The sequence below is a fragment of the Eurytemora carolleeae genome, unplaced genomic scaffold (genome assembly GCF_000591075.1).
Source record: "Eurytemora carolleeae unplaced genomic scaffold, Eaff_2.0 scaffold554, whole genome shotgun sequence".
Classification (NCBI taxonomy): Eukaryota; Metazoa; Arthropoda; class Copepoda; order Calanoida; family Temoridae; genus Eurytemora; species Eurytemora carolleeae.
In genome coordinates this window covers 171,984-185,420 of record NW_019396483.1, presented here as the reverse complement: position 1 = coordinate 185,420, position 13,437 = coordinate 171,984, and the positions used below count along the sequence as shown (strand labels likewise).

General features: G+C 31.8%; 1 protein-coding gene across 1 annotated transcript; it reads left to right on the top strand.

The window, feature by feature from the left end:
- The first annotated feature begins 413 nt into the window (after positions 1-413).
- On the top strand, positions 414-9,440 carry LOC111704107 (inactive polypeptide N-acetylgalactosaminyltransferase-like protein 5). Its single transcript, XM_023476243.1, has 12 exons — positions 414-704; positions 3,177-3,217; positions 5,521-5,575; positions 5,697-5,725; positions 6,034-6,106; positions 6,566-6,654; positions 6,987-7,045; positions 7,216-7,259; positions 7,317-7,411; positions 8,396-8,441; positions 8,906-8,937; positions 9,281-9,440. Exons 1-12 carry the CDS (start codon positions 561-563, stop codon positions 9,423-9,425), a joined length of 852 nt encoding a protein of 283 aa, XP_023332011.1. The 5' UTR covers positions 414-560; the 3' UTR covers positions 9,426-9,440.
- Positions 9,441-13,437: the final 3,997 nt, after the last annotated feature.

Here is a 13,437-nt window from a genome sequence, read left to right as displayed (position 1 = left end):
TGTCCTATGTCTAGTATATCCTGTCCTTTGTATAGTATACCCTGTCATATATTAGTATATCCCGTCCTATGTATAGTATACCCTGTCATATATTAGTATATCCTGTCCTATGTATAGTATACCCTGTCATATATTAGTATATCCTGTCCTATGTTAAGTAAAGCCTGTCCTATGTCTATTATATCCTGTCCTATGTCCAGTATACCATGTCCTATGTCTTGTATACCATGTCCTATGTCTAGTATATCCAGTCCTATGTCTAGTATATCCTGTCTTAAGTCTAGTATGNCCCCGGTGGTCTTCGGGTTAGTTACTCCCCCCCGTAGTCTTCAGAGCCGGTGATTTAAAAAATTCAAGAAAATACGATTTATATATTTTGTAAAATTATCTCGTCTTTCTTTATCTTATATTTGAAGAAGATTTATATATTTGTTTTGTTTCAGGTCAAAGAGTTGAAGTAGAGAGGAATTCCTGAACCAAGAAATGTAAATTTCTGAAATAAACTCTTAAAAATACGAAAGATTGTTTGAATTTTACAATTTCAGATGAAATGAATTAAAATGCTCGGAATGCCGCGTGTTACTCCGAGTAAAGTTGTAACTGGCTTATTGTTGACCATTTTTGGTTTTGTAGCTTATAAATATGTATTTGGTGTGAAGTATGAGGCAAAATATGAATATTCATCTTACTACAAATCTCTGTCAGTAAGTCCATTTTTGAAGAAAATTACTTTTTTAAAATGAGTTGATTTCGAACGTTAAAGTGTTGGGTAAAGTAATCCGAATAAATATCTACAGGTCGTATTTGACATGAGAAATAAAAGATGTCTTGAAATCTTCAATTTTCGCTAGATGATCAAGGGAATTTTTTAATCGTTAACATCTTTCTACTTCACGGATACATTAAACATTTGAAAGATTCCAATTTTACAAGAATTCAGAGCTGAAAACTTTAGAATGGTGGATATCTAGATTAATGCGTGATCCTTTCTTTTTCATAATATCGCTACTAATCTAATCTTGGACTTGTATTCTGAAAAGTGTATAAAATTCAACCAATCGGAGTCGCGTATACGAAGCCGATAAATTTGAAATGTTGCGCGCCATTTCAGATTAATATACAAAATTGGGAGGAACTATCTGAATTTAAAAAACCGGTTCTAAATTTTTCTCTAATCTATCCAAGTTCTTACTGTTTAAGAAGAAAATCAAAAGTGTGTCCATTGGATATTCAGATTAAGTAATCGGGATTAAAGATATCTCATTTCTAAAGTTTTCAGCTCTGGATAGATCTCTTATAACTCCTTTAATTCTGTAGATGCAAATATGGTAAACCATATTTTGGAATTTCTGAAATAAGTAAATAAAATTATCAGATATGTCATAAATTGATAACATTGATTGTTGGTACACCGTAATTCGTATAGTTATATTATTAAACATTCTCTTCCACAATAGAGTTTTAATGAATGATGGGTATTGTGAAGGTCAGTTGAATATGTAATCTTTCTTTATATTATTTACATTTTGGTTAGGATAATTTTCTTGGGATACAATTTTATCCTATTTTAGTAGATTAGGCTTTTTGGGCGCTTCGAGCCCATCTTTTATTTAAATGGTGAACATGTTCTTTTTGTCTACATTTTAAAACAAAGAAGAAAAAAATTTTGCGGATTTAAAAAAAAAAATTCGCTGATTTTCAAGAATTTAATTTTTTTTACAAAATTAAAAACCTTTAAAACACATTTTTTAAAATTTTTATCATTCATAAACCTTCCCTGTGTATACGTGATGTCCCACAAAAAAAATGGGCCCGATCTGTTCTGCCGTTTTGACGTTTATTGGATACAAACAGACAGACAGACAAGCCAAATTTATATATAGATGTTTAATTATGCAACTGAATATATTAAGGGGAGAATAAGCAAAACTTCAAGCTACCCTTCAATTAAGATGGAAATATATTTGATTAACAACAGTTCTTTCTAATCGATCAAGTGGAAGATTTCTTGCATTTTAAATGTGAGAAAAAACTCGCAATCTAAATTAATCAGTTTACAAAAATTTAGAGAAAACCGTGTTCAATTTAAGTAAAAGTTCAGTGATAAGATGAAAATGTTTGAAGGATTTTGAATTTAGATAAGGAATTTATTTTCGAATTTATTTACCATTATATGCTTGGTTGGCAACTGGCATCGTCAAATCATTATGTTTATCAATTGTCAAGACTATGTTAAAGGCAGAAAAAATATTTCCGGATAGATAATAGATAATCTGAGAACCACTCAATTTGATTGATTATATTAATTATCTTATTAATTCATTTATACATTTATCAATTATTTATTTACCTTGCTTGTCTGTGACTGTCTGTCTGTTTTTGTTTGTAATAGATAGACAAAAAAGCTTTTCCGATCTATCGGGCCAAACTTTGTGAGGGACCTCACATTACCCAAAGAAAAGTTTTTGAAACATCAAAATCGGAATAAGAATTCTGAAAGTGTTTGGATTTTTTTTGAAATACGCTAATTTGAAAAGAAAAATCTGCCAAAAACTGAAGATGACCAATTTCAGAGTAATAGTTAAAAGCTTAAATCATTCACTTCATTTATTAATTGAGTGTTCTCAGCTAGAAGTGAATTATCAGCAAAAAAAGTCGAATTACCCGTCTCAATCTCAGTTACAGGGTGTTCCACTAAACATGAGAGTTTGTGATAGTTAAAAATGTCTTCTTCCTTAATTTGTTAAGTTGTTAGATACCTAATAGAATAATAACAAATATTTCATGGCAGTCATAGTAAAATTGATTCCAAAGTAAAATATATTGAGAAAAAGATTTTTAGTTTAAATCGCACCCTGCAACCGACGGGTTATACAGTATATGGATAAAGACATTCAAACTGTCATGTTTCGTGGGACAACCTGTACTTTTCATTATTTACAAATCCCTCGGTTTGCCGTGTTTGGTATTCTTGTGTCGATTAACAACCAGAAATTTATTTCCTTCTTTTGGCGGTTAAGGTGACTTGGCCTTGATTTCTACGTGATTGTTGATTATTATCATTTTATTATGTTTTTTTTTTATTTAATCTTGTACTTTTCTCTTTTTTACTTTAATACATTTTAAAGTTATATTTACACTTAAATTTAATATTAATATTTTCATTCTATTTTTAGAAAATGTCGCGAGAAGATTTAAAACCGAAAATAGTTTACAGGAATCAAAACAAATGCTATAGCAACATTTTTTTGAGGTTAAACCATTCTTGCATTCTTAAGATTTTGATCAAGGAGGTTTAGAGACGTACTCAGGGGGGCTTTGGGGACTATTGTTGGGCCCCAACTGGTGCTGAGCTAATCTAAGCCCCCCCTGTCTCTGACCAAATTACCAAATTCCTGAAAACGCCCCTGATCAAATTTCTGAATACGGCCCTGCCTAAATTCCTAAAAACGCCCCTGAAGAGAGGTGTTTCGCACTCAATACTGTGAGTTAATAAGTTCTTAAGGATTTTCGATTATTTTTCCAAATTAATATCCGGATTTTGAAAATCAAAATTTCTTAAATTTTTTTTTGCTTTAACATCAACTACTAACTAGCTGGAGTGCCCGGCGTTGGCCGTGAAATATAAAAATTCGAATTTTGAAATAAAATAATTTCGATTTTGAAGAAAAAATTCGATTTTTTTTGTCTATAATCCCCGAGGGTACCCATGGGTTTCCTACACAAATTTCAGCCCATTCGGTCCAGCCGTTTGGCCAGCTGTAGCTGATATAAAATACATATACATACTAAAATATATAAGAGATAAGAGCTATTGATTATTAAAGGTCGAATTATTAGAAAATAAAAACATACACGCGTTCATCCCTGAATTGGGATCGCGTCATAACACGAAGTTAAATAAATCAAATTTTTCAAAGAGGTTTTATAAGAATTCTTAGAACCATTCGCATATAGTTCAAGCAGCTTAGTAATCTCCATCATTTCCATCTTTGATATTTTCCAAAGATTAAAATGATTTTAATGATAAACTGTTCAAACAAACCACAAAGCTTATTATTTGTTGTGATTGCTATAAAGGATTGATAAATTGATGCTATTATTTGTATTAATTATTTCAATATTATAAAAATGTGACATGCATTAACAATACGCATTTAGTTGTAATTTAAAGTTACCATGCATATTGTAAACTGGCATGTCCGATTTACGATTCAAAGCTATTTCTGATAAAAAATAAATGAGTTATCCATATTTTTCTTTATAAAAATGGATTATTTTTCATATATTTAAAGGTACTAGAAACACGGAAACATTCATAATTACATTCTCTAAATAAAATTGTTTAGACGAAATAAAAGTTTCACTTTTATCTTTTTATGTATGAAAGATATAAAGGTACTGCTGAATCTCTAACAAAGGAAATAAGATATTTTGAAATAAATTCCTTCCAATATAGTATTATATTATAGTATTAGATTTATCTTGAGATATACAGGGTGTCTCAGTAAACATGGGAATAAAGCGACGACTTCTACATCTTTTTTCCACTCGATTCATTTCATGTAGGGCCATAACTGAAGGGAGGGGGGGGGGGGCACCGGGACAGGTGAATCCCCCAAAATTTAGGGTGAAATAAATGCTTTTTTACTGAAAGTGGGATTGTCCATCCCCCTTTTGCCCTGTATGCCCCCCCCCCCCTTCAACAGACTCTGCCTACACGAAAACAATTTTTGCACTATCTCGTTAAAACATTGTCCAGATTTTGATTTATAAATAATCACAAGATCGTTGAATCTTTAAAGAAGACCACATTTTTAAATGCTCATAAGATTCACTCTTTGACAATTCTAAAACAGAAGACGATTTTTAAGTCGTTATCAATTCCTGTATTCTTGGGAAACCCTGTATATCAGATTCCTCCAGGAAGTTTAATTTTAATTACTGTTGTGGGAAATATCTCTTTGATCGCTTAAAAATAATAATTTCATGTGACCCTCCATTTATCGAGTAGCAAGTCTAATTCTCAACGGCTTGTATAATAAAGCAGGAATAAGATACTCATGTTTTTCTCTTTAAAAACTATTAATTTTAATTTTTAAGCGATATGAGAATATCTGATTCAAAACAAAAGAGAAATTTTTCAAACTAAACTAAAGCGATGATATCTATTGGTCAGAGAAAGGTAGAAAGAATACCGTTGTAAATAGAGCATACATTTTTTTAAATGGAGAGTTATAAAAAATGCAATAACAATCCCTTTTTCTAAAGTTTTGTTTTAATCACAAAGAGAATAATGATGCAGGGGGGGGGAGAGTCCGAGAGATATGTGGGGTTAAGGAAAAGATTTTTTGAGCCACTTTGGTTAGATAGAGAATTTTTTAAGGTTGGGGCCTTCCTCTACTCCTTCCTTCATATATTTAGGATTTAACTTGAGTAACACATATGACGTCATACATTTGTACAGGCACCACCGTTTTGTTTTGTACAAGCACCACCATTTTGTTTTGTTTTGTAAAGAGGAACAGACCGTGAAGCGAACATCTCTGATCTTGCACTTGTAAAAACCAAAAAGGGAAAAACACGATTTCAATGTTAATCTTTTTTTATCAATAAAATTAATCTGAAAGGATAAGTTTGTACTGAATATTTTTTTGAACAAAATCTGTTTGAAATAATTGATTTTCTTGGAAAAGGAGAGAGAAGAGATGGAAAAAGGATACAGGTACTTATTAAATATTTAAATCTTAAAAAAAAATCCATTTATATTTTTGTGCATATTGTAGAATAAGTATTTAAAACATTTGTTTGTACAGAACGTCCTATATCATATTAGATTACCTCCAAGCTTTAACAGCAAAATATGCAGATAAAACCATTTCATACAAGAAAAATTTTACATTGGCCTCACACATTTTTTAAATGATTAATTTTATTTCATTTTTATTTCCTTAAATCTCAATTTAGAGTTTTAACCGATCTAATATAAAGTGGGACACCCTGTAATCTGAAGTTCTGTTATTATGTACATAGGGAGGTAGCGTACAATGTACTTGTGAGCCGACGTATTGGAGAATTCAGGGAACTCCCAGACACTCGACACAAGGAAATACAATATCAGTATTTTAAACAAACTAGATTCAAGTGTAATTGCCATATCAAAATCAACAATAATAATAATAATATTGTACAGCACAGACTTTTTTATCATAAGAATATCCAACTGTACTGCTCTTGTTTTGATTAATACTATTGTACTGCACAGACATGTTTGTTTTAAGAATATCCAATTGTACTGCTTTCTGAATCTGTTATTGTTTTGATTCATGATATTGTACTGCACAGACTTGTTTGTCTTCAGAACATCCAACTGTTCTGCTATCTTGATCTGTTATTGTTTTAAATAATAATATTGTACTCATGTTTGTCTAAAAAATATCCAACTGGACTGCTCTCCGTATCTGTTATTGTTTTGATTAAAGATATTGTTTTTTTAACAGACTAGATTCGAGTGTAATAGCTATATCAAAAACAACAATAGTTATAATAATATTGTACTGCACAGACTTGTTTGACTAAAGAATATCCAACTGTACTGCTCACTGCATCTGTTATCGTTTGTTTCTACAATGAACACACAGAAACATTGTTTAGGTAAGACGGGGTTCATAGGGTTTGCTACGGTGGTTGGCGATTATATCAATGTAATGAAGACGACTTTTGATCTAAATTTTGGATTTATATCAAGCTTTTAAACAAATAGGTGTAAAATGCACGAATATGGTCAGTTTGAACAGCGTAGTCACGGTTCAACCATTTCTTCATCTTGAACCAGTACATACACAAGAGAAATGGTTGAACTATGGACACACTAATTGTTAAATTTGATCCTCGCGCATAAGAGAAGTGGTTTAACTACGTCTGTCTGGTTCAGCTACTTCTCGTTCTTCATTAAATCTGGCCCCTGATCTGATTCTTTAATTTAGAACTGTTGAATCTATTCTACGACGATCCCCAGAAGCCAGTCTTTTAGAAGTTATATTGGGTAACATAATTAGTCTTTCATCAATTCATAATATTTAACGATCCGCAATCTTACAACAACTTTTTGTTTATTTATTTTTTGAACAAGTTTTAATAAACCTTCTCTATTCATTTTTGGAATTATAATATTTCATTAAATGAATGTTTCTCACAAAAAAACATCATATTTAGTGAATGATGGAAGCGAGAGAGAAATTGACCGCGTGGAAGCCAAGGTGACTATTTCATTTAAATTTTCAAAAATGAAATTCTGATTTTTAAATTTAAAAAAGGTTAAAGAACCAAACTGGAGCAAGGTCCGTCTTCTTCATAGTGGAGGCCGTGAAGGACTTATCCGCGCGAGGATTCTTGGAGCGCGAAATGCTAGGAATGCACCATATTATGAAAGATTTTTTAAAACAGAAAACAAGCCTCTAAATTCATTTAGAAATTGTTTAAAAGGACTGTTAGTGTAATTTCAAGCGACCTTAAGACATGGCAAAGTCCGATTCACAACGGTACCCTTTAAATGTTTGTCTGCTAAAGTATGTCAATGATTTTAATCTGGAAATATTTTTTTTTCAATTACGGGTTCTGCTCTCTTCAAAGTGACTTGCGCATTCTACTACACCTAGATTCAGCCTTCTTGTAAACAATCTCATCATTTTTAAAGACAGCGTCGACTTTGAAGTGTCGCAACGCCTTGGGCTAAGATTTTACTGCTCTGCACAGTGGTACAGAACATAAGAAAAGTTAGCAAATGCTTTTCTCTTTAGCCTTTACATGTACATTTTAAGAGCACTTGCATGTTAGCTCTGGTTTTTAAGAGGTAATCGGCAAAATTCATATAGATTTCTGCTTCAGAGCGTGAAACCTTTTAAATCACATTGACTACAGGAAAACATTTAGTATGAACCTGAAATAAACTCAAACGTTGAAAAGCGACCATATCTTCCACATTTTTATCAGATAAAGGTTGCAAGGGTATCGTCGTGAATCGGGTATTGGCATCTTTGCACGGAGAAGGTCACATGAAATTAGGCTTACAATCTACAGGGTTACCCACAAAGGAGAGACTAAGAAAACTACCTGTTAATTATTATGGTCCAATTCCAAGATTGAATTCAGTCTTTGTCTTAATTTTTTTTCCGGCATGTTTAATGATTGGACACAGGAAAGAAACAAGTTTAAAGTTGCAGAGAATCAAAAATATAAGGAAACAGACAGTTTAAATTCCGTACAGTCGTCTTTGTAATCTCATTTTTTGTGGGTAACCCTGTAAGTAAATCATAAAAAAAAATAAAAAGCAACAATAAAAAAGATTAAATCAATACTTTTTATTTACCTTGAACATAATATGCCTTTTGTATAGTGGGGATGTTCTGGTTTTCCTAGACAGCCATATTGAGTGCAATCAGGTGTTAAATATCTGACCAAACTGTTTTTTTAAGCTGCCATTTGAATCAAAGAAAAACTAGGCTTACAGGGCGCTTCGCGCCGTCTTCTATTTCAATTGTGAGCATTTTCTCAATGCATATACATTGTAAAATGATAAACAAAAAGTTTCGTATATTTTCAAAATATCATAAAAATCGAATTTTGTTGGAGGCTAAGTTTTGAATTTTTGATCATCTATAAACAATTTGGGCCTGATCGTTTAGCCGTTTTGACGTTAATTGAATACACATAGACAGACAAACAAAGTGTATATATATATAAAGCCAGCTCAGCTGTTGATAATGTTAAGTGGCAAAATTGTTGTGTGTTTTTTTCACTATATTTTTCCTAAAATAGTTTGGGTTTTGAAGCTATTTTATCCCATTCGGCCCTATTTTTACCCCTATAGGATGTTGAATTAACTTTTTAATTTTTATATCCTTAGGAATGGTTGGAACCTCTTCTCTCTAGGATCAGGGATTTATGCTAGATTTTTTTTTGTCTCAAAACCTTGAAATATTTTCTTTTTTTCCCGCTTATTTCAATAGAAGTTTTTAGTTTTTGAAACCTTTTTTAAACATTTATGCATTTAAATTTTTTACAAACAGGCCAAAGGAAATTGATTTTAGTTGACAAGAATTTCAATGATACCGCAGCATGGAATCTGGAGGTTTACAAAAACACACCAAAAATTTTTTTTTGCTTTTTTTCGCCGAAACTTTTTATGGGATGCCCTTTCAGATTTGCATTTGATTTGATTTAATTTAATTTAATTTTATTTGATATAATTTTATTTTATCTTGAAAGCATTTGTTGTCAGTGAATCCTGGAGTACAGTAGTTGTTCCTATTATTGATTCCATAGACCCAGATATCTTTACTTACAAACCTTCCCCCTTAGGAACAGTACAGTACAGCTTAACTTATATTATACAGGAAGTCCCAATAAACAATAAGTTAAGTTAAGTTAACAAGTTAACAATTGGGATATGTATTTAGTAAGGCTTTCTTTAACCGGTTTTGGTTAATATTTTGTCATTAAAATCTCTATCCATGAATCCGCAGATTTTTGCGGATCCGGATCCAGAAAGCCGAATTGTTGCAAATCCAACCAATCCGTATCCTAAGCACTGCTTTTGAGCATCATATCCTTAATATCCATTCTTATTTTATTTTATTTTATTTTATTTTCCCAATTCCTGTTTAATTAGAATCTCCCAGATGAAGCTGATAAATTTGATATACTATCTCGGTTTGCATTATAAAGTCTGTTTGTTTATTGTACTCAAGGTTACCTCGCATAGTTTAACTGTAATTAGGGTTGGTTACTCTCGATGCGCACCAATGTACGGAAAATGTCGCCTCCTAAGATGGATAGATAAAAACCTAATATGACGTCAATCTAGCCTCAATAATTTGTAACGTCATATGAGGTTTTTATCTACCTATCTTAGGAGATGACATATTCCATACATTGGAGCTCATCGAGAGTAACCAACCTTAATATACATCTTTGACAGCACTGCTCGCTCTAGCTGGTTAAAAATCGGCTTGGTACTTGAAATAAACAGTGCATGCTTTTACCGTAGCTTGGATTTATTAGATGGATGGAAGTAGTTGAACTAGTTATGACTAGTTGAATTACATCTCAAATTCGCTTTTGTCAACATGTGATAAGTAGTACAACTATTTATTCCAAGTTTCTGTGGTTAGGGTTTTATGGGTGTTATTGTTGTATACTTAAAAAAACTGAAACTTTTCTGAAGTCAAAACTTCTGTATTGTGAATCTTGGTATCAAGTACTTAGCATTGATCTCGTATCTTATGCAGACCTACGAATTTATTTAATTTCTCTTCGATAACCCGTGGTGGTCATAAATAAAATAACAACATTAACATTTTAACAACCTACCCTGGATAGGCGGGCCTTGCAAAAGTTTGAATTGTTTTGTATAGGTGAATACGATTCTGGTCTAGAGATATGGGGAGGAGAAAATATTGAAATGTCTCTGAGAATCTGGATGTGCGGGGGAAGATTGGAGATTATTCCTTGCTCAAGGGTCGGCCATGTTTTTAGGGATCCAAACCAAACATTTTCCAAAGATAATATTAGAACTCGAGTTTTCTAAGCAAAGATTTTTAAGCATTTTTTTTTATTCAGGTCGTAAAACCTTTCCCTTATAATTAATAAATACTGGAAGATAGATAGTCGTTTTTAACATATATTAGGAGTCTGTCTCCCAAAAAAGGCCTAATGCAGCGATTAAAAACATTGTGAATTAGTGATGGAACTAGGTGGAGGATATCCAATTTGTAATATTGTACTATCCCATTTTTACGAGATTAACATGTTTAATGTTTTAAAACGAGAATATTATGCTTGGTTTAGGAAAAGACGACCTTATACATCAACCAACCATCTTGGCCAAGATACTCAGCTTCTGAATGTTGCACGTGTTGCACGTGTCTGGCTAGGAACCATGTTTTACAACTTTATTTTTGATGTGTATCACATTCTTTTCGCACATTGGGTTCAAGATGTAAATATTTTTACGTTTATTTGCTCTTGAACAATCTTTTCAAGAATTGTCAAAAATTTGTTTAGTTAAACTAAATCAATGCATTTTTATACAAGTACACTTATTAGAGAAATAAGTTAGCTGCGTTTTTTCCTTCTTCGAATTGAATGAAGAAAATATTTTATTAAACATCTTCGTTATTTTGGTCCAAATATATCACTCAGTGTAAGGTCTGGACCAAGTAACGGTTTTGAACCTTTTACCGTGGTATATTAAATCTTTCACTTAGAATATTTTTTTTTAGTTTTCTTTTAAAAAATGATTTTCAATTTATTAGCAGAAAATATATATTGTTGAAATATGCTAAAAATGCATTATCATACTTTTTTAGAAAAGCATATTTTGGAACCTCTCTTGGTAGGTGTATTTCTGACATTTTTCAGTTTAAACTGACAATAAGATTGAAAAACGTGTACATAAAAATTGATAAAAAAATGAAGTTTTAATTTTTGTAAAATATAAACTACAGGGGGAATTAGTTCCAAAACTAAAAACGCTTAAAACCACCATCAAAACAGAAAAAAATATACTATTCTTTTATAATTTTATAATCTTTACAGCATTGAGAAATCAAAAGATTAATATCATTTTGTTCTTATAATATAGATTCAACTAGTAATGCGGGAAATTAAATCAACTTAATAGTCTCTTATTTAATAAATAAAATGGGAAAACTAAGATTTTATAAATAACTTAGCAGTTAATTAAGTTATTAAAGTGAGCTTTGTTCTGAAAAGCGGATTATATCAAAAACGGGAAAGTGGGTGTTGTCTCGAAACCGCGAAAATGATTCAAATTCAGGATATGTTCGAAAATGGAAAACCTGGCATTGTCTTGAAAATGGTTAGGGGTTTTAATACAAAAAGAACTCCTATTATAATTTTGATTTCAGAAAACAGTTTTAAATTACGAATTGTTGTCCTCGTCATGCTTAATAAATTTTGGTAATAATTTTTACTATCGACATTTACACTCCATAAGGGACAGTATCCTAAAAATCCAGTCTTTCAATTTCTGCCCATTTCTAACACTCATTGTTAGAAATGGGCCAAGTATTAGTTTCGGAACTAATGTCCCCTGAATTAGGTTTAAGTTGAGAATAGAATACAGAATACAAATAAAGATCACTGAAAGGGCAATTATTAAAAAATCTGATATAATGTATTTCTAGAATTATTTTTAAACAAAAACTTGTATGAAGTAAAGAATATCTTTTCTTGAAGCACTAAAGAACGGAGGGAAGGCGGACCACAAAAAGTTTTCTTCCGAGCCACAATTGGCGCTTAATAGATATGTTCCGCCTCCGGACCACACTTATTTTTATTCCAGTATGTTTTCAAACTTAAATCTTTCACTGTCTACATATACTCAATTTTAAACCCATGGTTTCTAGACGAGTACATAAAGTATTTCTATGAAAGTGTACCAGAGGCAGAGAAGTTAAATGTCGGCGATATCTCCGATAGAATGGAGTTAAAGTCCAGGTATGAATTCCAAGTGTAACTATTTTGTTAAAGGGACTAGAAGCGTAATTTCAAGTGACACTCCCATGCAAAGAGGGCAATGTCCAATTAACAACAGTTCTCTTAAACCCTTTTGTGTGTTCTTCAAGTACAGAGATATTGTGTGTAAACTTATCGAAACCCACTTCAGTAATTCCGGTTGGAGCTCCTTCTCCCTGGTCAAATATCCTCCCAGAGTAAGGTTAGAATACAAATCTTTAAATTTCTAAATACAGTGCCTGATTAGGATCCTGCAGATCTAGTTGCAGAATTAGGGGCGTACAAAGTTTTAATTTTTTTCCGGGGGGGGGATGAGCACCTATAGGAGTTGGGGCCTGAAAACCCCCATAAATCTGTAGATTTTACTGATCCAGTTAGGGGGACTGAGCCCCGTATTGCATTAATGAATATTGTCTCTAAACGGCGGCGTAAAGAACAGTTAGCAAACAATACACAATCCTTTGCTAAAGAAAAACGAGGAACCTGAAGGCTTAGTCAAAGGTAATAAAAATACAGAATGAAAAGGCATGATTTGGTGATGAAATATGAGGAAACTATAAAGCTTTTTGTCATAAAATATGGAATGCAAAACGTTTGGATAAGAATACAACAAAAAGTTAGGTTTAAAAAACACATGTTTGGTCATAAAAATAAGGGATACAAACGTTTTCCAATTTTGCTCTAAAAGTTACATATTTATAATATATTTTTGAATTTTCATATTTGTTCCAGATTTTGAAAATAGAGTCGACACACATATCCAAATTTATCTCAAAATCTGTATTTATTCAGTTCTAGTTAAAGCTAAATATATTATGCTAAAGCATAATTTAAAATTTTAAAATTTAAAAAGGCTTGTTCACAAATTTTTTACTCTGAGCTGGGATTTTAAACGCT